Below are 21523 nucleotides of genomic sequence, written 5' to 3' on the forward strand. Positions count from 1 at the left end.
TAAATAAATAGGCCTATATTTCCAGTTTAATTTGGACACTCCAAGACATGAAACTACTACTAAAATCAAATTCCAAACCACTTATTAGAAAAAAGCAAAATTGGTATGAAGATCTTCTTTTCTTTTTTCTTATGAATAATTAATAGTTTGTGAATTATTCATTAGCAAATAATATCCTTCACAACTACCCATTTGTCCTCTAATATTTTCTTTCTTTAAAATCATCAGTAGATTTAGACTTTAATTACATATCCAAATTAATACCTTCAGCAAAAATAATACAAATATCTTTAATTTCCTATGCTATATTAAATAATTTTTTTCTATATGATTATTTATATATAAAGAAATAATAATTGCAACTATCAAGCACTGTGTCAGTATACCACAGATTGGATTAGAGAAAGAATTAATTGGGTTCTTCAACTGCTAAAGGTCGCTCCAAAAATTAGGGAAAATACTGTGAATTAAATGTGTACAATATATTTCACTATCAATGATCTATTTTTGTGCCTCAACAAAGAAAAGAGGGAGAAAAATACTGTGACTGTAAGGCAAATTCAATTAACTAATTTATTCATTCCTAGCATTGAGGAAGAAGTAACTAATTTTCAATCACATTGTTCTCGCCTTTTCCATTAAAGCAAGTTGTATTAGGAATCACTCCCAAGCATTAACATCATTACATTGGTGTGAATAACTGAATAATGTAACAAATAGGGGGCCATTTAAACACTTAGTTCCATTACTGTTAATTAATAATTGAAATTAGCCAAACCATTAAAGTCTAAATTGCTGTCATTGTGGGGTACATAATGTGAAGATAAAGCTAAATGGGTGTGAGCACGAAGGCGGCCAATGGATGGAATCAAAGGACGCGTTATTTTATCATTGACAGCAGTGGGTTGATTCATTTTCATTGAACAGAGGCACTAGCTCGCTATAAGGCCAAATTATGGGATTGTTTGGTGCAGGAAATGCATCGAGGGGGGGAACTCTTCCAAAGTTTGGCTCTCTTGGCATACCTGTCTATGACGATTCAGCCCAACAAAAGTGTGGGTAATATTGGTAACATTGTGGTATGATTATAATGTTGGAATTATATGTATGAGAGAGAGAGAGGGAGAAAATGGCTTTGTTACGGTCCTTACACGTACAAATTAAGCCAAATATTGCACAAGCCACCAATTCCATTTGGCATCTTATTGCAATATATACATCAATCAAGGCAGGTGGTTTCCATTAGCCATAAAGCCGGTTTTCCCTAGAGGCCTCATTTCACTTCAGAGGGTCACTTCTTCAGCTATTGTTTTTGAGGACCACCAAGTACTTTCCCACACCCACAATAATATCAACTCTCATCTCTTACTCTCCTTGTTGGCCTTGCCTTTCCCTCCCGTCTTCTCTGCTTCCATTTAATCCAAGAGGAGCTCTCTTTCACTGTCGTTCTTTCTTTACTTAGCTCTTCTTTAAAACCCCACCATCATAGAAGATGTCTGTAGAAATGGAAATGAAATTTACTCCAGACGCTTTTAAGTTAACATCTAGCATGAAGAGGGTTCAGCAGCAAAACGGGCCGGGCAAGGCTGAAACTCCACACTCTGAATCAGATGAAGACACGCCTCTCAGTTTGAGTAGCTTGTCAAAGCTTATACTTCCTCCTTTGGGTGTTTCAAGCTATAACCAGAATCAAATAAAGTCCAAAGGATGGATCATCTCTCCTATGGATTCAAGATACAGGTAGTACAGCTGATTGCCAGAGATGAATTATTTTGTCAAATAAAGATAATTTCTTATGTGAAGAATACGATTTGTTGGTACATGAAAAGCATGCTTATGTTCTACAATTTTGTTACATAAATGCATGTCAACATGCACATATATAGTCATGTTCAGTTAGATCAGCAAATTTACCTGCACACACAGAAAAAAATAAAAAAAAAGGTGCACGTGAGATGGGAAGTTAAAGCATTTACCTAACTTACTGGAGATTACCCTAGCAATACTTGTAGCATAAATTTTCTCAGCTTTTTCTTTGTTTGAGTCGATATGGGTTTGACAGATGCTTTGACTCAGTTCAGATGTGAGTTGACTTGATACCTAGTTCTGGTAAAAACAGAAATAAGCTTGAGACTTCAAAATTACCTCAAAACTCGAATTTTGTGTAGCTTGATCTATTGCTAGAGTTCAACTTTCTCCAAATTCCTTGAATTTCCTGTCTTATATTATTCCCTGCGTGCCCCATTTCTTGATTATACTTGACCAAATGGGTAGCATCTGATCTTACTTCATAATCACTTTTAGCATCTCACCAACCCCAGATCAACTATTCTCAGCAAAAAGAGAGAGTACGGTATGCTGGACTTTTGGTATCGAAACACTAGCTTTTACGTAAAGCTAAACCCGAAAGAAGGAAAAAGAAATGGAAAAAAGGCAAAAGTGATAAACGTAGATGTCTGCAGAGACCTTAGCTAACAGTAGTACAATAATTGCAACCTTGCTTTTTGCAAGCAAATTCAAGTAAAATAATTAGTGTTTTGACGTATGCAATGCAGGTGCTGGGAAACATTTATGGTGTTGTTAGTATTTTATTCTGCATGGGTTTACCCCTTTGAAGTTTCCTTTTTTAGTTCCTCTCCTCCAAGGAGACTCTACATTGCCGACAACATTGTGGACCTATTCTTCGCAGTTGATATTGTCTTGACATTTTTTGTTGCCTACATTGATCGAAGAACCCATCTGCTTGTCCAGGACTCCAAAAAGATTGCTGTGAGGTTAGTTAACTCAAAATTCTCAATTAAATGTACAGTCATGAAAGAAGGAGATCAGTTCGGACTTGATGCTTAATCAGTCAACCAGAAACATTCTAATTCATTCTAAAACATATAAAAATGGAAGAAAGAGGGTTTGGTTATGACATGCATAATCTGAAAGAGTAGGTTTCTAAATTGGTAATGAAATGGAGGGAGAAATATAACCCCATGACAGGTTCACACATATTGCTTTGTCTCTATCATATGCAACTTGCTTGACCCGCAACCACGTGCTTATGGTAGTACTGCTCTTCAAAATGATAACCCTCCACAAATGCAACGAAAATGCTCTTCCAATTTCTAGTTCTGCTTTGGGACAGGGAACCAGAAGGACACATAATTATTTCAATAATTAAAGGAAATCTAACTTTCGCCATATTATCATAATATTTCTTTCAATAAAAAAGAAATTGGGTCAATCGAGATTGTGGGTGGGCTTCAAGAATCTGATTTGCTGCAAAGTCCCATCCGGTCATCATTTCTCCAACCTCAACTGTCCAAACTGTAGAAGCTTGCCAGCTACCCTGTTCAGTCAAACTAAATTTTGTAGTTTACAAATACCTTTTGCATAGTGGAGATTATAGTATTTGCCGTCTGCCTCCACCCATTTCAGAGCACATAGTTTCACTGGGATTAGGATGATTCCCATAATTAAAGCAACTCATCCAAATAAAAAGTAATTGAGAATTATAAGTTTTGCGAATAAAGAAAATTGATGGTATGGTCTTTGGTGGGGATAGGTACCTGTCAACATGGTTCTTAATGGATTTGGCATCAACTATCCCATTTGAGGCACTAGGCTACTTGTTCACTGGCAAAAGCAAAGTGGGCATCTCTTATTCCCTTTTAGGATTGCTCAGATTTTGGCGTCTCAGGCGTGTCAAGCAGCTTTTCACCAGGTTAATATTGCTTCATTTATTCCCTGGTTTTTTAAATCAGGTTCTGATCAAAAAATTTTTTTATCACCCCTTAATCTTATGTTTTTCCATCTTCACTTGTAGGCTGGAGAAGGACATCAGATTCAGCTATTTCTGGATCCGATGTGCTAGGCTTCTAGCTGTGAGTAAAACTTGCAATCATTTTTCCTTTTTGGGAAAGAAAAAAACTATAACCCTAATAAGAGTTTCTATTAACTTTTAATCTAAAAGACCCAGTTGTGACTTTCAAGCCGGTGCCCGTCTCGTCCACGAGCAAATTTGGCGCTGGATAAAATCACGAAATAAAACTATACTTAAATTTGTAGAAACAGGCTGGTGAATTAGCCTGAGGCCTGTCTTCTAGGCCCATCTTTGTTTGTGTTTAAGCCCACCTGCCCGTAAAGTATGGCTCCATGGTTGAAAATATGAGAATTGTTTCATATAAAAACACTCGGAATTCACCAATATAATGATCAAATTTATATTGACTCGAATTATTTTGGGATGCAGGTGACATTATTTCTAGTGCATTGTGCTGGATGCATTTACTACCTGCTAGCTGACCGATATCCGCACCAGGGAAGGACGTGGCTGGGGTCAGTGAATCCAAATTTCAGGGAGACGAGCCTTTGGATCAGATATATCTCAGCTTTATATTGGTCCATCACCACTATGACCACAGTTGGTTATGGTGATCTCCATGCCGTGAACACTGTGGAAATGATCTTTATAATTCTCTACATGCTCTTCAACCTTGGCTTAACTGCTTATATAATCGGTAACATGACAAATTTAGTGGTTGAAGGAACTCGTCGTACCATGGAATTTGTATGTACTTCCGTCTGTTGCCTATTTAATTATGTCCATTCAATTAGGCTGTATATTGAGTTTCATGGAATTTCTGGCTGATGGTGCAGAGGAATAGTATTGAAGCAGCATCAAATTTTGTCTCTAGAAACCGGTTGCCTGCTAGGTTGAAAGAGCAGATATTGGCCTACATGTGTTTGAGGTTTAAGGCTGAGAGATTGAACCAGCAGCAACTCATTGAACAATTACCAAAATCCATTTATACAGGCATCTGCCAGCATTTGTTCTTACCAACAGTGAAGAAAGTATATCTTTTCAATGGTACATCAAGGGAGATGCTGCTGCACCTGGTAGGCGTACTACCCTTTGCTCCTGATCAAATTTGTAATGAACATTAGTTATAGCACAAGAAAATTTGACCTTTGGGTGTGTCTCGAAATAATCAGGTTGCAAAGATGAAAGCTGAATATTTACCACCGAGAGAGGATGTGATCATGCAGAATGAAGCGCCAGATGATGTTTACATCATTGTGTCCGGAGAAGTGGAAATCATTGACTATGAGATGGAGAAAGAGCTGGCTGTTGGAACTCTGCGTTCTGAGGACATCTTTGGAGAAATTGGTGCACTTTGTTGCAGACCGCAAAGATTTACATTTCGAACAAAGACACTTTCCCAACTCTTGAGGCTCAAAACCACCGATCTGATTGCAGCAATGCACACCAAACAAGAAGATAATGTTGCTATCCTTAAAAACTTCCTTCAGGTCAGTTGATTCGCTAGTTTCAAGAGTTTATTCCTCTCTTGTTGATTTCTTTAAAATGCTATCTGTTTTGTCTGAGAATTCTTTCTCTGGTTACTAACTAAAATCTAGTTATTCAGTGACTAAAAGTTGAACATGTAATGTGTTGCAGCAAAACAAAAGGCTTAAGGATCATAAAATCGGAGATTTAGTAATGGAGGGTGGAGAAGAAGATGGTGATCCAAAAAACATTGCTATTAGTTTGCTGACTGTGGCCGATGCAGGCAATGCTGCTTTTCTCGATGAGCTTCTGAAGGCAAGGTTGGACCCTGACGTAGGAGATTCTGAAGGGAGAACCCCATTGGTAAGTTTTTATTTATCTGTCCAGTCAACATGTACCTCACATGAATGTTCATGAATTAGCAATTACAATAGTTAGTCTTGCCTAGCTCTCTTCTTAGGACCTTGAGCTCAGACTCGAAGGCTTCAGCACTGATTAGTTTTCTTTATAAACTGGTACGATTAGAATAAATTCAACTAAAAGAAACCATCTATAATTAGTAATTGCTCCTATCTTGCGTGATTCCTCAGCACATTGCTGCATCAAAAGGGCATGAAGAATGTGTACTGGTACTCCTTAAGCATGCTTGCAATGTACATGTACGAGGTAAAATAAGATGTTCATGCCTTAATTAGATTCATCTCAGAATCAATCAAATTCTTAAGATTATATCTTCTTTTACCATATGTGGCAGATATGAATGGTAACACTGCATTATGGGATGCTATATCCGCAAAGCACCATTCTATCTTTACGGTCCTATACCATTTTGCCGCCATTTCTGACTCGTTCACTGCTGGTGATCTCTTATGCACTGCTGCAAAAAGAAATGATCTGACCGTGATGCAAGAACTATTGAAACACGGATTAAGTGTGGATGCAAAGGATCGCCATGGATTAACAGCTTTACAAATTGCCATGAGAGAGAAACATGAAGACATGGTTAATCTACTAGTAATGAATGGAGCAGATGTCATTAATGCAAATACATATGAATTTTCTTCCACAGCTTTGAATGAAATGCTGAAGAAGCGAGAGATTGGCCATCGAATTACAGTAACTGATACCACATCTGGTGAAGAACTATTGAAGAAGCTTGAAAGGGAGGATGTATGCATATTAGGCAAATGCAGAGGACTAGACCCCCTAAGGGTGAGCATTTATAGAGGTCATCCTCTAATGAGAAAAGAATCTTGTTGTATGGAGCCCGGGAAGCTAATTAGGTTGCCAGATTCTCTTGATGAGCTCAAGAACTTTGCAGGTTTGTACCAAGCTCAAACAACTTATATCTATGTATCATTTTTCTTATACAGCAAGTAACTTAATCATTTGTAGCAGGTGAAAAGTTCGGGATTGATCCAAGGAATGCGATTGTAACAGATGAAGGAGGGGCTGAAATTGATTCCATTGAAGTGATCAGAGATAACGATAAGCTTTTCATTGTTGCAGAACCAATAAATTAGCCTAGGTAATCAAACTTAATTGGATCCAGACAGATTAACTCTTCTTCAGCAGTATGCGTTTCACAAGGAAAGCACAACCTTATACAATTTGTAAATTACATAACCAGGGAAATGTTTTTCTTCCCTTGGTTTATTGTTTTTCCTTCTGGGCTATCAGGTTGAAACTGCTAACGGTTAGAGGCCTTAACTTGCCTCTCCTTGTTCTCTTTGGATGCTTTTTATGTACGTATCCAAAGGGTGAATCCCACTTCAAGTAATTTTCATAAGCTTGAGAAATTAAATGATCACTTGATTCAAAGTGATGATGATCTTTAGTTGAACATACTCAATGCAAGATTGCAATAAGACCAATAAAAATATGCTAAATTAATCAAATCGATTCCGTAACATTGTCGCTGATCATCATTTTGTTTAGCTAATGAATGTGTTCGAAGTTGAGAAAGCCTTGGGTCTTGGACGTATCTTACAAGGCGCAAACAAGAAGAATTCCCATACGTATCAGAAAGTAGATTGTTTTCATTGGGGTTGGGCCCCAAATTTTGTAATCTGTTCAGCTTGATGTTACAACACGTTGTTGAACCACCGAATATATCATGCAATTCACTCTCGGGAGTGTTGTCCTTTCATTGCTTTGGTCTATTCCAACTAACGAGAGTTTTCCCTGATGAGGTTCCAGATGAATGAATACTCTCTATATGGGGTGAAACCGCGGCTGCTTTGTTTTTATTCTTCTTTTCCTTGTAATACTGTCAACAAGAGTTTAGTGTATATCTGGTTGGGCGATTTCAGGAATTTCATTATTATAGTGCCATGGCCCATTCCCAAGGGCACAACCCTTAAGAAATACCACTGTAAAGAATCAGTAGGTAGCATATATATATATATATATACATGTTGAAACATAATCATATTCCTTTTAAAAGTTAAACAGATAAATCTTAAATTTGATGCCTAAAATAGAATGTCGGTTCTTGGAAGAGAAAAAGAATCCACATTGTAAAGTCTAAAAACATAAATTAATTAATCTCTCCCATGCAAAGAAACCCCATCATCTCTATTCCCACTCGAATAAAAACTGGCCAAGATAAAGAACATGCCCTTGGAGGAATACAGAACCCGAAAGGTTGAAGCTAAGAAGATGTGGAAACGAAGATGTTGGAGAAGTTGGGGAAAAAGGTAAAGGAGCCAAAGGGCACTCAATTCAAAAGGAGAACCAAATCAAAATGGAAGAATGAGAAGGAGAATCTCAGTCAAAGTAGTCAAACTTTTACAGCCCAAGGAGCAAAATCTAACATATCATAGGATAAAGAGCTGCAAGATTGTTTTGATTGATTTACTTTCAATATGTCCATGTAGTATTAATTGTACTGAACCTCCCTCTGGGGAGAGTACTGTAAGTATATATATAATGAATTTTCATGTTTCATCTTTTTTGTGCTTTTTTTTTTTTTTTGTTGGCTTTTTCTTAAATTTAAAAAATTGAAGCCAACAGATTCCCAATCATCGCCTCCACTCTATAGGAAACATACATAATTGCACCCAACAATCCTTTTCACCATAGAAACCTGAGCTATTAAGCTAGCTATTCATCACTTCTACACCTTTTTCTTCATCTTCCAGTATAAATATCTATCAATCTCCGTCAAATTTTTCTCCCACCATACCATCTTTTTATTATTTCTATTTTTTTTTTCTGACCTTCTATTATGGATCCTTCATGCACCACTTCTTCCGTCAATGGCTTCTACAACTTGCTCACCCGAGGACTTGAAGAACTCGATTGCTCCTTCCTTTCTTGTAACTTCATGTCAATCCAATTCCTCCAAAAAGTCCTCTCTTCACTCCGATCCTTCCATTCCCAATTGACCGTTTTGGTTCAAAAGCTTCACCTTCCTGTAGGAGAAAAATGGCTTGATGAATACATGGACGAAAGCTCCAGGCTCTGGGAAGCCTGTCTTGTACTCAAATCTGGCATCTCCGGGATGGAAAGTTATTATTCTTCTGGTGGCAATATTGCTTCCTCCCTCGATCATCATCCGCACTTCAACCCACAGTTTTCTCGCCAGGTCAGTGCAGAAAAACATAACCAAAACATATTGTTAAACACCAAAAATTGTCCAAATAGAAGCGTTCCATCTAGGGTTTTCTTCCTTGTTTATATTAGCTAATGTCAATGAAGTTATTTTGTGATTGTCTATTCTTGCTGTAGGTTATACGGGCAATCATTGGCTGCCAAAGGGAAATTGTTGGGTTGGAAGAGGAAAACAGAAATCTGATGGTAACAAGAGCAAGACAAGTAGCACTAAGATTTGATGAGAATGTTCCTATAGAATCGAAGTTGAATGGTTTCAATGGTTTTCGAGGTGTTCTTTATGCAATGAGGAATGTTAGTTCTTTACTTTTAATGATATTGCTTAGCGGGCTTGTATATTATTGCCCTGAATTGAGCTTTGTCAATAGAGAGCATGAGGGAAATGTGATATTTGGCTCAGCTTTCATGGTTTCAATTGCAAGACTGCATCAAAGGGTATCTAATGAAATGGAACAAATTGGTGGGCAACCAGGAATTATGCTTTATGAATTCAGGGAAGCCAGGATTGCAGTCGAAGAGGTAAGAGAGGAATTGGAGAGAATTGTGAAGTATGGATCAGAAGTTGAGATCCAAGACAAGATTAACAACTTGAAGAGTTGCTTTGGGTTGTTGCGATGTGGGGTGGAGACTATAATTGGACAGATTGATGACTTCTTTGATGAAATAGTTGAAGGAAGGAAAAAGCTTTTGGACATGTGCACTCATAGGTAGATAGATAAAGTTTGGACATGTGTAGCTATAGTTAGAGAGAGAAGTGAAAAAAAAATAACTCCAAAAAAAAAGTGAAAAGATGTGAAACTGAAAGTATCAGTTGTTAAAGTGGCATCATGTCACTCAGTTTCTTGGTTTATTTTTCCCTTTTTTATTTCTCTTTTGGCCCTTTTAACATGTTTCTAAGTTTCAACTTATTGTTAAATGTTGGGAGTCAAGTGTTTGCAGCTGCAACAGTCTGGGAGTTGAGGGAAGAAGGAAACGTTTTTATGAGGAAAACCCAGAAAAATGGAAATGGCTTAAGGGAAGGAGAATATGATTCTTGCTTCGAAGAAAAGCAACATTACTATCTCAAGATACGAAAAAACAAGAAGAATATATAAGACAGCCATTAGCTTCTACAGAAAGCAAGAACTTCCAATCCAGAGCCAGAGGGCAGATTCTTCTGCTGTTAATAATTAAAAAAGAAATGTTATCCAGGAGGAAACGGAAATGATGCTCCTTGAGTTCTTGCTTGTCCAAAAACTAGAATCAGATCTTGTATTCAAATGTACAGAGATATGTTCATGAAGTTGATGAGCAATCTTCTTATCCAAAAACTAGAGGCAAATCAAGAAAATGATGCTTCTTGTTTGCCCCCTTTTTATCTTTCTGATGAAAGAATTTCTACTGCTATTCTTCTTTATTTGTTTGGTGAAAAAAAAAAGATCAAAAATTAGAAGCAAATCAAGCTAAAATGCTCAAGGCTTTTTCATCAACAGTAGTGATTGTCAACTCATGTCCTCACTAAGGTGTCTTTTTCCATTTGTTGGAACATAGGTAAATTTTTGGCAATCATGAAGGAATTTTCACCTTGTGTTCCAGTTTAATTTGCAGTACAAATTTGAAGATTTAACTGCCTTTCGAGCTTATGAACTTTGATTGCATGGCTATCATTGAAAATGTGCTGCAATTGCAGTTAAGAAAACTAATGGGGAAATGATTTTGAGCATTCCTAGAACAAAAAAACCCATACAAGATAAAGACAGGAGAATGAACAATTAACATAGCTAGGAACAGCTTCCATGCAAAGGAAATTTGGATATTTCTCATAAAAACAAAAGATCCTTCTCATGTCAAACTTAAAAAGAAAGATTATACCTAAAAAGGGATTTTATGCTACCCGCCAACAAGACACTCTGAAAAACTAATGAGACAATGACTCATTTTCACCAATGTTTGAAAGGACTAGACTTTTTTGTTTATACGTATATGTGGGTCAGACATCTAAACCTTCAACTAATCATGCAGCACATTTACATTTGATTTGGTTTAATACTCTAATTAGTTAGACAGAGAAATACTTTTTCTCAAATATTTATTACAACAATGTAACGTATGGTACAAACATCTAATTATAATTCAAAGAAGTTTGAAAGAGACTCTATCCATCACTTTTTAAAATAAGTTAAACTCGATACATTTCTGTATAAAAATTTGATTAAACTTAATACAAAATAACATTATTATAAATATGAATATCAAAATAAAAATTCCTTGGTGGCGGATGTAGGCAAGGCAAACAGTTGGATTTTGGTGGCACTTTATAGTGGGAAAAGGAATCCTCCAATACTGCTATTTTGGCTGATTTTCTTGCCCAAAGCAAGAAAAACAGTGTCCTCATAAAATGTGGAAAGGTTTCTTCAAACATATCTTTTGCAATTTCCATAAGAGATTCTCCAGAGTTGTGATAGTAAATGACTAATCATTTCGGTTGTGAAACAATGATGGAAAAAGTTGGGGGGGGAAAGGACAACAGGAAGGAGAGAGAGAGAGAGATTCCTAAGTTCCTTCTTTTCCTTTTCCTTTTCTTTTCTTTTTTTTCTTTCTCCTTTCCAAAGGGCAGTTTTCTTTCTCACGGGTGCTTTTGTCTGATTCGTGTTTCGTTTGGGCTGAAAGCAATTGTGTTGTTGAGGTTGCTGATGATGAAAGCTCCCTCAAAGTTTCTTGTCTCAACTCAATCCTTTTTTACCCTTCTCCCCCTTGCTTTTGATTCCTCACTTCCTTCCTTCTCTCTTGGTCCCCTTTCCTTCTTTTCACCCCCTTTTCTTGAAATTATCTAAGAGAGGGCATCTGTGAAAGTGATTTCTTCTGTATTACATTCAATGTAACGAAATCATCCTCAACATGGATTGAATCGATAAGATTGACATGAATTTTTCAGAGAATAGATAGGGAAAGGATGATGCTTCTGTACTTTGTATACTGAAACTTTAATAGGAAAGTAAAATGTAAAGAAGTTCAATTTTTTAACTCAAAAGAGATAAATTTAAATTCTTTTTAACTTTTTACTTATATTGAGATTCATGACATTTTAACTCACTTAATTATGCAACGTTCTCGTTATACCAACAGAAGTAAAATTCATCCTATCTCTTAGAGTGATCATGACAAAAGTAATCAACGCTATACAAAATATTCTTGAAAAAAAAAAAAAAAAGAAAATTCCTGTATAGCATCATAGATAATTGATCCTTTCATTTTTAGAGATTTTTAAGTAAAGACTTTATATTTTGGGGAAAGACTATAATTTTCAATTGTTGATGCATTTAAAAGATAATTTGAACCAATTTGTCAAAATATCTGATGGATGCAAAATGTAGTGGCACTTGGGCAGTTCCTCATAAGATTTCATGAAATTTCATTTTTGAACTTTCAAAAACATTTTTATTATTGAATCCACATCTTCATCAAACGGTACAACCTACTCCATAGATCATAGTATCCCCACGTAATGGAATAGTACATAAATTCACGTAAGCATTCACCAAAAGAAAACTTCATTAAGATTCTTGCTTTCCCAATATCTTTTTTTTTTTTCTGTTTTTCTCATATTTTTCCAGCTTACAGTAACATAATATCATAGATATAACAAAAAAAAAAAATCAATGAAGAATGTCAAGTACATGCACTATCGCCTCTTTGGGTCAATTCCACCATAGTACGTCTCGATTGAAACAAATAGCAATTTGCCTTTTTGCCTACTCTTAAAATCCTGGCCTGGCTTGAAAAAAATCATTGGATTAAAAAACCGAAGGAAATAAACCATCCACAAAATGGGAATAGATGAGAGGTTTGAATATTTTTCCCACAAACGAAGAAAAACATCAACATTATTAAGCTGCGTGCTGCCTACCACCTAGTGAACAATGAATGTTGGAAACAATGAAAATTTGCACAAAATGAGTAATGTGTTGAAACAAGGGCCTAATGGCCAAATCCAGAGCTTAAATTAGAAACCGTTTCTGTCTCATCTTGTCACCCTTAACCACACTTGGAGCCTTTTGACCCCCTTTTGTTTTCATATGAATCATGAACAAGTGAAGTCGACAGTCCACATCTTTTTTCTTTTTTCTGGCATGATATCTTGAGGATTTTGTTCCAGTGAAACCCAATGGGAACAAGACATCTAGTTGGAAAAGTATCCCCGACTAGATATTGGAATTTGTAACTTGTTGAACTAGAATCTCTGTGCCTATGATAGGCCTTTCTAGCCTTTTTTAGTGTAATGTTGAAACTGAAACAGTTGAAGCAAAACAAAGTGTGGATTCGGAATTATATTTAAGTATACAATATGGGTTTTGGGAGTTAATACAAAGTTTTATAGCTAAAAAGCGTAGTATTAGGCTATTAGCCGCACAACATTGACAACCAACATCAAATAAAAGTTGTTTATAAAACCCACTACTGTTTCATTCAAAATCACGGTCCATGAAATCAGCCGGAGCATGGCAAAAGAAAAAGAAAAGACAGCGGCCGAAGCATTTTATATTAAGAAGGGAAGAGAATTGTCAATGCAATGAACTTCTGGTTCGCCATTATTTCAGAATTTTAGCATATTCTGTTCAATCAATAGCTGTTCTTGCTGCAAACAAAATTATGTTTCTTCACGTGAATACACACCATGAAAGATGAAGCATTGAAACCCCTACTACTCCCTAGATCACGAATCCAGTACCTGTTCTGAGTTCTGATGGAAAATTCCATTTCATTACAGTATATCAGCAGGTCTTTTAATTATGAGAAGGAATTTATAGATAGGTACCTCTACTATAAAACCTAGCATTAGATACTGTAACTGAGAATAAGAAACCTTTCATTTGGAAGCCAAATCAACTCTCGTAGACACCATGCCTTGTTGATACCCTTTCTCCATATTGCTTACCATAGCTGGTTACTAATAAAACATGAAGATACAATTTAAAAATATGAGTTTTCAGTTTTCCCTTAATTACTTAACCATGAAAAAATCGAAGAACAGATAAGCTGCTTTACATGATGTCATTTTGGTCATACATTTGCAAAGGCAGATCAACGAATTGTTGATCTTACACTGGATTCACTGTATCAAACAAGGAAAAGAAAAGAAACGAATTCAGGGTTTAATTTCTTATAATCAAAATTCAACAAATCTGCAAACACAACTAGGAGAATAGCAATGAGGGGAAATATGTTTCCAAACACGAGCGTGTGACCGCAAAATTGTTGCAACAATACCATGCTAAACCCATTTTCACAGGCATTCTGCCAACATTTTAGAAGACACAAGTGAGGTCGAGTGGTGTGGGGTGGGGTGGGGTGTGTTGGTCACGGAAAAACAACCTTTGCTTCCTCCTTGGAGCAACAAGGATTCATCTGCTGAGATTGCATTCAAATTCACGATGGGTGGCAACTGCCAGAACTGTAGCTGATAAAATTGTGGTTGCTAATTCAGAAACCAAACAGAGGATCTGAAATTGGGTCATATCAAGTTTTAGTCTAGGAGGCAGAATGAGACTCCTTGGTAAAAGGCATCCCCACAACTCATTCAAATGTCATAACCTGGCATTGCAAACTGAGATGCAAAAGTCTCAACTTGTGTTCGGAGCTCCAAAAGATCCTTATTATTGTGGAGACTCTTCAAGGAGGTCTTCTGCAATTTCCCATGATCACGCTGCATCATACTTGCAATATGTGCAGCTCTAAGGAGAAAGTCAGCAATTGTCTCGAAATCAGACTCTAGGCAACCTCTCGATGTCATAGCAGGAGTACCTGCACAATTCAACATGAAAAGTCATTATAATAGCCTAAACCTCCCTCATCAAGGGTTAGAAAGTTGCAAACTTCAATTAAATGAGATCTACACTTACCAATCCTTACTCCTCCAGGAGTAATGGCACCATTATCACCAAAAATAGCGATTTTATTCAGAGTAGTATGACACATCTCACAAACCTTTTCATAAATTTTACCTAGCAATAAAAAACATTAGAAGATTAGGCATGCTCTGACATAGAAGAGAGTTGGGATACATGTAATAATTCTATCAGCTAACAGAAAACTAACTACAGGCGGGTGTGAAAAGGCATGCTCCCAACAGATAAAATACATGAACAAACAAAAATGTCTAAATTCTATGTCTGTGAATGTGTAAGAGAAGCAAAGAGGAGATGAGATCCATTATTCTATACACTTAAACTTTGAAACTTGAGTTCTTTTTATAACTTGAACAATTATAGCATTTGAACCATCCCCAATCAACAGAAGAAGTGAAATCATAGAGAAGTTCTGCAAGCATATGCAAGAGTTGTAAATATCTAAAACCATTATGTTTATTTTCTACAAAAGTAAGCAATAAAATACATCCCGACTGACTGAAGTCAAGTAAAAATTTGGAGCCAATTATTCTCAATCAAATTGCACACATAACAAAAAAATATTTATTTCCATTTCCTCATCTAAAGCACCACCTAAATTTGTTTTTTTTTTTAGCAACTGAAAGTTACAATATTTTCTGCTTTGGGCCACTAGACAAAATTGCACACAGCCCCCTACTGCCTCCCATAAAAAAAATACATAAAATTGAGGGAAAGGTATAAAGAGGGAATCAAAATAGTTGTTCCATTTGATACTCATATTTTCTTAGCCACAGGAGTTTATTATCTCTTAAAGGCCATTAAAACATCTATTGCAAGCACAAATTATCAGAAACATGATAAATAATCAATCCCTCAGTTAATTAAACCAAGAAAGTCAACACTAGCAATCAAAAATACAAAATTAGGTCAAGTCCTGACTGTCAAAGGATCTTTAAATTAACAAGAACAACATAAAATGAAAAACAAAAATGCAAAAGCACAAGTAGGTTCAACTTCACATCATATAACAATTATTTTAATTTGAAGGAGATTGCCAACAAAGCGTTCTACCTGTCAACCCAAAAGGTCTTAGATCCCAGAGTAACAAATGGTTGTCCGTGCCTCCAGTAACTAGCCTGCATTTTCTTCTTGACAATGCAGATGCTAAAGCCTGAGCATTTTTCTTCACTTGATGCATATAAGCCTTGTACTCTGGTGTAGCTACTTGCTTCAATGCTATGGCAAGAGCAGCAATATGATTATTATGCGGTCCACCTTGCAAAGATGGAAAAACAGCAAAGTTTATCTTTTCCTCAAAATCATATTGATCATTGTCATCTCCTTGGCTTAGAAGCATCCCTCCCTTCCTTGGCTTTGTACCCTTCCTATAGAAAATTATACCTCCTCTGGGACCTCGGAGGCTTTTATGGGTGGTTGAGGTAACAATGTCGCAGTAGTCAAAGGGGTTGGCAGATTCCTGTAAAAAAATCAAACACCATATTATTTAGGATTAGTTTCCTATTAAGATGACGGCTGTTTTAAAATTTTCAAAATTGATAGCCTGAAAACAAGCCAATGAAGATAAATTCATAGGCATGTCCAAAAATGAAGTTATTCAACCATCTCTAACATAAATCCAATGAGAAAACTAAAAAACTCATGAATGCACTGAAACTAGAATAGTATCTCCATCTAAAAAGTTCCATATTACCACAATAGCTACACCAGTCTCAATAGGTAGTCTGCACTAACTAGAAATTGCTTATGTTAATAATAGTTGCATTAAATACCACCTTTTACATTTAAGAAGTAAACTGCACCTAAAATCCTCTAAAAGACTAGCCTTACGAGATTTAAGAAAACAATAGCACAGTAAGTGGATTTTCTAATAAATTTGAACTCAAAAGGTAAAGTGGAATACTGGATCTAGTATTGGTCTAGAATAGAGCCAAGCAATATAATTAAACTCCATCATCAAATTCATCAGTGAAAAGCGTCTGCCACTAACACAGAAAGCTAACCACATGAAGCAAAGCACCTACTAAATAGTAGAAATTCACAGTTTCACACCTTAGCAGCAATAAGACCACTAATCTGAGCCATGTCACACAGCAAAACAGCACCACACTTATCCGCAATTTGTCTAAACCTTGCATAATCCCATTCCCTCGGATAGGAACTCCCACCACAAATCAATATCTTGGGCCTAAAATCAAGTGCCCTTTCCTCCAACTTCTCATAATCAATATACCCAGTTTGCGGATTCACTTTATATGGCAAACTCTCAAAAAATATTGATGCACCAGACACCTTCCTCCCATTTGGAGTATAATATCCGTGACTCGTATTCCCTCCAGAAGGCGTATCCAATCCCATGATCCTATCTCCGGGCAACAGCAACCCAGTATACACCGCAAAATTGGCTGAGGTACATGAATAAGGCTGCACATTGACTCCCCAGTTCTCTGCATCAAGCCCAAAAGCTTCCAATGCTCGTTTCCAACAAAGGGTTTCTATTTCATCAATGTACTGGTTCCCGCCATAATACCTTGCTCCTGGCATACCTTCGGAGTATTTGTTGGTTAAATGGCTTCCAAGAGCATCCATAACGGCCCGGCAAACGAAATTTTCAGAGGCAATCAACTCAATCCCCAGGAACTGCCGCTTTTTCTCCTGTTCCATTATGTCGAACACGTCAGGATCCGCCACGTGGAGCGGCTGGCTGCCCCATGATTTCACGGTTGCTTTTCTCGTCTCAAGATCCGGCTCCACCGTCATTCGCTTCGTCGACGACGACGACGACGAACAACTGTCTCTCCGCCTTTTGAGACACATAGGATGCCCTAATATATGGAATTCTTCCATTTCCTTACTCTCTTCATCTTCGTTGTAACTCTCGCTTTCTTTCTGCTTCCCGTTTTGGAGAGAGTTATGGTTCTCCGTTTGCGGTTCCAGTAGTTGGAGAGGGACAGGTGGGACTGGGTGGGTGGTGTCCCTGGTGTCCAGCTGGAGAGTAATGGAGTCATCGACGATCTGGCTACGGTGGGACGGCGGCGAAGGAGATACTAGCCCCAAAGAGAGGGTTGATGACGTGTCAGTAGATTGAGATGACAAATCCATGGAACAAAAGTTCACAAAAAAAAGGAAAAAATTTTTTATTGGAGGAATTAAGGCATGGCGCAACAGTAACAGAAACAGGAGCAGTGGTTGAAATTGGAATCCATGTGCAATTCTGATTTCTCCCTGCGTATATGAAACCCTGACTCTTACCTAACCACCTTTTAGCTGGGAAATGTAGAGAGCGGGCCAGGCTTGGTTTGTTCGGGTAGGGGGTGAGATTGTGGAACTGGAAGGGGTGGGGTCGGCGGGGACAGGTAGATTCCAGGGGATGCACCTGGACAAATGGCAGAGGGGTTTGATGAGGAGGTTGACTGGGAAGTTCGGTTGCCTGTTACCAATTAACCCCCAATTGTTAGGAGAAGTGAGAAGACATAACCAATGCGGCTGTTAGGCCCACTTTATGGGTAGGCCAACTTTATGGGTATATACCATAAAGTGGGCAAACGAACCCAGCTTCATGTTCGCGACTTCATCCATATCTATAGAGCTCACTTGCCAAATGGTTTGCAAGCCGCGAGCCCACCCAATTTTCCCGAAAACCAATCCATAATTCATCCGAGGTGTAGGGAAAGAGGGTCCGGTCTTCCTATGTTGCCAACGTGCCACGCCTTGCGATTACAGAATATAGACGACCATGTACAATTTAACATTTTTGTGAAGTCCAAGTATGGCATGAGACTTCTCATGGATTTCATCATCCTCATCATCACAACTCACAAACAAGAAAACGTTTTGAATGTATATATTATAAAGTTCTATGTTTTTCTAAATCTTATTCATATGGTATTATTGTAATAAATAAGGTCACATCCCAGTTCACCTAAGTATATATCCAACATCTATTGATCAGAAAGTAGGTGTAAACAATAATTGTGCTTCAAGTATTCAACCAATAAACACCAACAATAATACTTGAATAGGGGCTTTAATGTTTGTATTTTCAATATTTAGTTTCTTGTAGACAAATTTGAAGGAAATATTTTGGAAAATTTATTAAGTAAATTACTTCTACCACGAAATTATAGTCCATCCAGAAATAAAATACCACTTAATTCAAACTTTGCTGTATCACTTATTTCTATCATGTAATTATAGTCCCTCCAATAATAAAATACCATTTAATTCAACTCATAAAACTCCGAACTAAACCAAGAGAACAGAAGGATCAGAACTAGTGTGGCAAATAACCACCCGCACGCTCCAAGCCTTGGTAGATCGTACAAGTGAGCCTGAGTCTAGCTTCACAAGGAAAGACAACCTTCAACCTTAACGATTTGTTTCCAATTGAATTTGAATTAACCCTTTATTTATTTATTTTGAGTGGAGAAAATGGTATTAGTGCATGTGGCCGGGAAGAAATTTCAAAGGCGTACACATCATCAAAGAGAGTCGATCACGTTTGTCGAAACATGATCCCACGGGTAGGCCCCCAAAAAACAAACCCGTTTATATGGTTGGGATTCCGCGTCTGCTTTAGCCTCTTCACACGAGCTCATTTCACACCTGTTTCTTGTGACAGCCAGCTATTTGAAGCCTGGAGGAGTACGTCTCTGCTTCTCTATCCATGGTAGGTCCCTTCCTCCTGCCAATAGTTTGGCGGCAACTGGCTAAATGTGACCGTTTCTAGGAGGTGCCGGACGTCTGGCACTGAATAGATTGATGGACAGGTTAGTGAAAGCAAAAGCGAGTAGATTTTAGTATACATACTCTCGAGAATGGATTAGAGAGTTCCTGAATTTGCTCGAGTGTTGGAAAAGCGACGCTCTTTAGGTGACGTGGCGACGGTCGCCGAAAGGACGTGTCACGTCATTGTGAAGCGTCGCAGCCTCGCTGCCCCCGTAAGTAATTCAAAATGTTCGAATGACGAATCAGGGAATTACAAAAGTATCCCCCGTATTAAGTTAATGTCCTTTTCCGTCCCTACATTTCAGCTTCGGTCCTTGTTAGTTTAATTAAAGGCGGCCGCTGGGCCTTAGTGAAATTATCACCTCAATGTTTTTTTTTTTCTAAGGAAAAAGGATATTAAAATTTATGAAAGCATCCCTTTAAAAATGTGAAAGATTTAAGTTGTTCTCTGATTATGATCACTGATTAGAAAAAATGCTGGAAATGGGTTCAATTCTAGCATAATTTGCTTCCTATCAAATTCTAAAGCTATCAATAACCTTTTCATATTGAAGAGCAAGTAATTCATTGCTAATTCTTGAAATGATATTCTCATAATATCTCAAACTAGTTTAAAATTGAAAATAAAATTTATTAGAAGAACCATTCCGATTATTTAAGAGAATAACACATTTTAAGAGGTCAATATATCCCTTGATAAGATTAGCATCCTACACATATTTCAACACTTTAAAAAATTAATATATCTTTTAATAAGATGAACACACGATGAGATGATATTTCAATCAAGTTACATAGTAAATATATTTAAATTAAAAATATTTATTTGAACTTCAATATTAGATAAGATAACTTGATAAAATTTTATATTTCTAATGATTTATCCAATCTTATATTTGTACTATGTTAATAAAAAATTTTATTTTTATCTTTAATATTATTTTCATTCATTTCCTTTTATAACATTCATCATAATTCATTTTTGCTGGTTGGATAGTAATAATGCTATGCTAAATTTTGCAAACCCACCCTTCTCATCTCCACTCTCTTCATGAAAATTAATGCAAACTGTTTATTTTGATACATGAAATTAAATTTTAACGATAAATAATTTAAGAATTAATGTTATTACTTTTGAATGAAAAATATATATTTTTTATTAAATCAAATATTTGTAAAAGTTCAACAAATATATTCAAAAATTAAAATATTATGCAAAATAAATCTTGTTCAGTACACATACCCCCAACTACCAGGTGCCCCCATTGATATAAATGGTCAATAAAAGTTGTAACCCAAACTTTGAAACCGTTTGCAGGAGTGCGTAAATTCAATTTTATTTGACATCATGTGTCACGTCATCCATGGATAGTTGAATTACTGTTGGCTTTCATTCGAAACATTATGTCAAGATTAAATGCTTGAAAAATAAAAACTTAAGACAATTCACATTACATTAAAGAAAAAAACATCTACAAAACTTGAATTAAAAGTATTTGAAACGTATTCACATGCTCATTGTGTGACATCTTTTATATGAAAATATCTCCAACTAATATTGTATTAACACTCGAAGATTCAAATATCCAAATTTTATTATCAATATATTACAGTAACATGCAATGTATTCTTGAAGCTTAAGGTATTTTAACAAAATTTAATAATAATAAGCAATAATAGAGGATTCATGCCCAAATTAGTAGCAAGCACGTGCAAAAAGGTCAAAAAAAGATTGCTTAAAACTTGGAAAAGGGAAGAACAACTCCATTATTAGATTAGATTTTTTTTATATGACGTGATACTCCATGGATGAAAAAAAGATCTAAAAGGCATTCAATAATTATCTTCTAATATAAACTTTAATTAAGGTCACTTTTCCATAATTCCATTTAATGTATGCACAAAATATGTAGATAAAGATGTCTGTGTATATGTAATTATTAATATGTTCCTATCCTTATTACTTCAGCTTTTTCTTTTTTTTTTTAATTTTTCAAATGGTATTGATGACAATGAT

General features: G+C 36.5%; 3 protein-coding genes across 3 annotated transcripts; 2 read left to right on the forward strand and 1 right to left on the reverse strand.

Moving 5' to 3' along the window:
- LOC18607816 (potassium channel AKT2/3) lies at window positions 1138-7123 on the forward strand. Its single transcript, XM_018116347.1, has 11 exons — window positions 1138-1740; window positions 2556-2774; window positions 3554-3712; window positions 3815-3872; window positions 4241-4558; window positions 4648-4887; window positions 4984-5301; window positions 5450-5641; window positions 5869-5944; window positions 6033-6599; window positions 6677-7123. Exons 1-11 carry the CDS (start codon window positions 1493-1495, stop codon window positions 6799-6801), a joined length of 2520 nt encoding a protein of 839 aa, XP_017971836.1. The 5' UTR covers window positions 1138-1492; the 3' UTR covers window positions 6802-7123.
- LOC18607818 lies at window positions 8282-10299 on the forward strand. The gene is made up of 2 exons (XM_018114751.1): window positions 8282-8867; window positions 9011-10299. The coding sequence occupies exons 1-2, from the start codon at window positions 8508-8510 to the stop codon at window positions 9602-9604; spliced, it is 954 nt and encodes a 317-aa protein (XP_017970240.1). The 5' UTR covers window positions 8282-8507; the 3' UTR covers window positions 9605-10299.
- Window positions 13843-18078, reverse strand: LOC18607820 (serine hydroxymethyltransferase 6). Its single transcript, XM_018116024.1, has 4 exons — window positions 16831-18078; window positions 15832-16237; window positions 14773-14874; window positions 13843-14674 (listed from the first exon to the last, which is right to left on the reverse strand). Exons 1-4 carry the CDS (start codon window positions 17878-17880, stop codon window positions 14451-14453), a joined length of 1782 nt encoding a protein of 593 aa, XP_017971513.1. The 5' UTR covers window positions 17881-18078; the 3' UTR covers window positions 13843-14450.

Source organism: Theobroma cacao, chromosome 2 (genome assembly GCF_000208745.1).
Source record: "Theobroma cacao cultivar B97-61/B2 chromosome 2, Criollo_cocoa_genome_V2, whole genome shotgun sequence".
Lineage (NCBI taxonomy): Eukaryota > Viridiplantae > Streptophyta > Magnoliopsida > Malvales > Malvaceae > Theobroma > Theobroma cacao.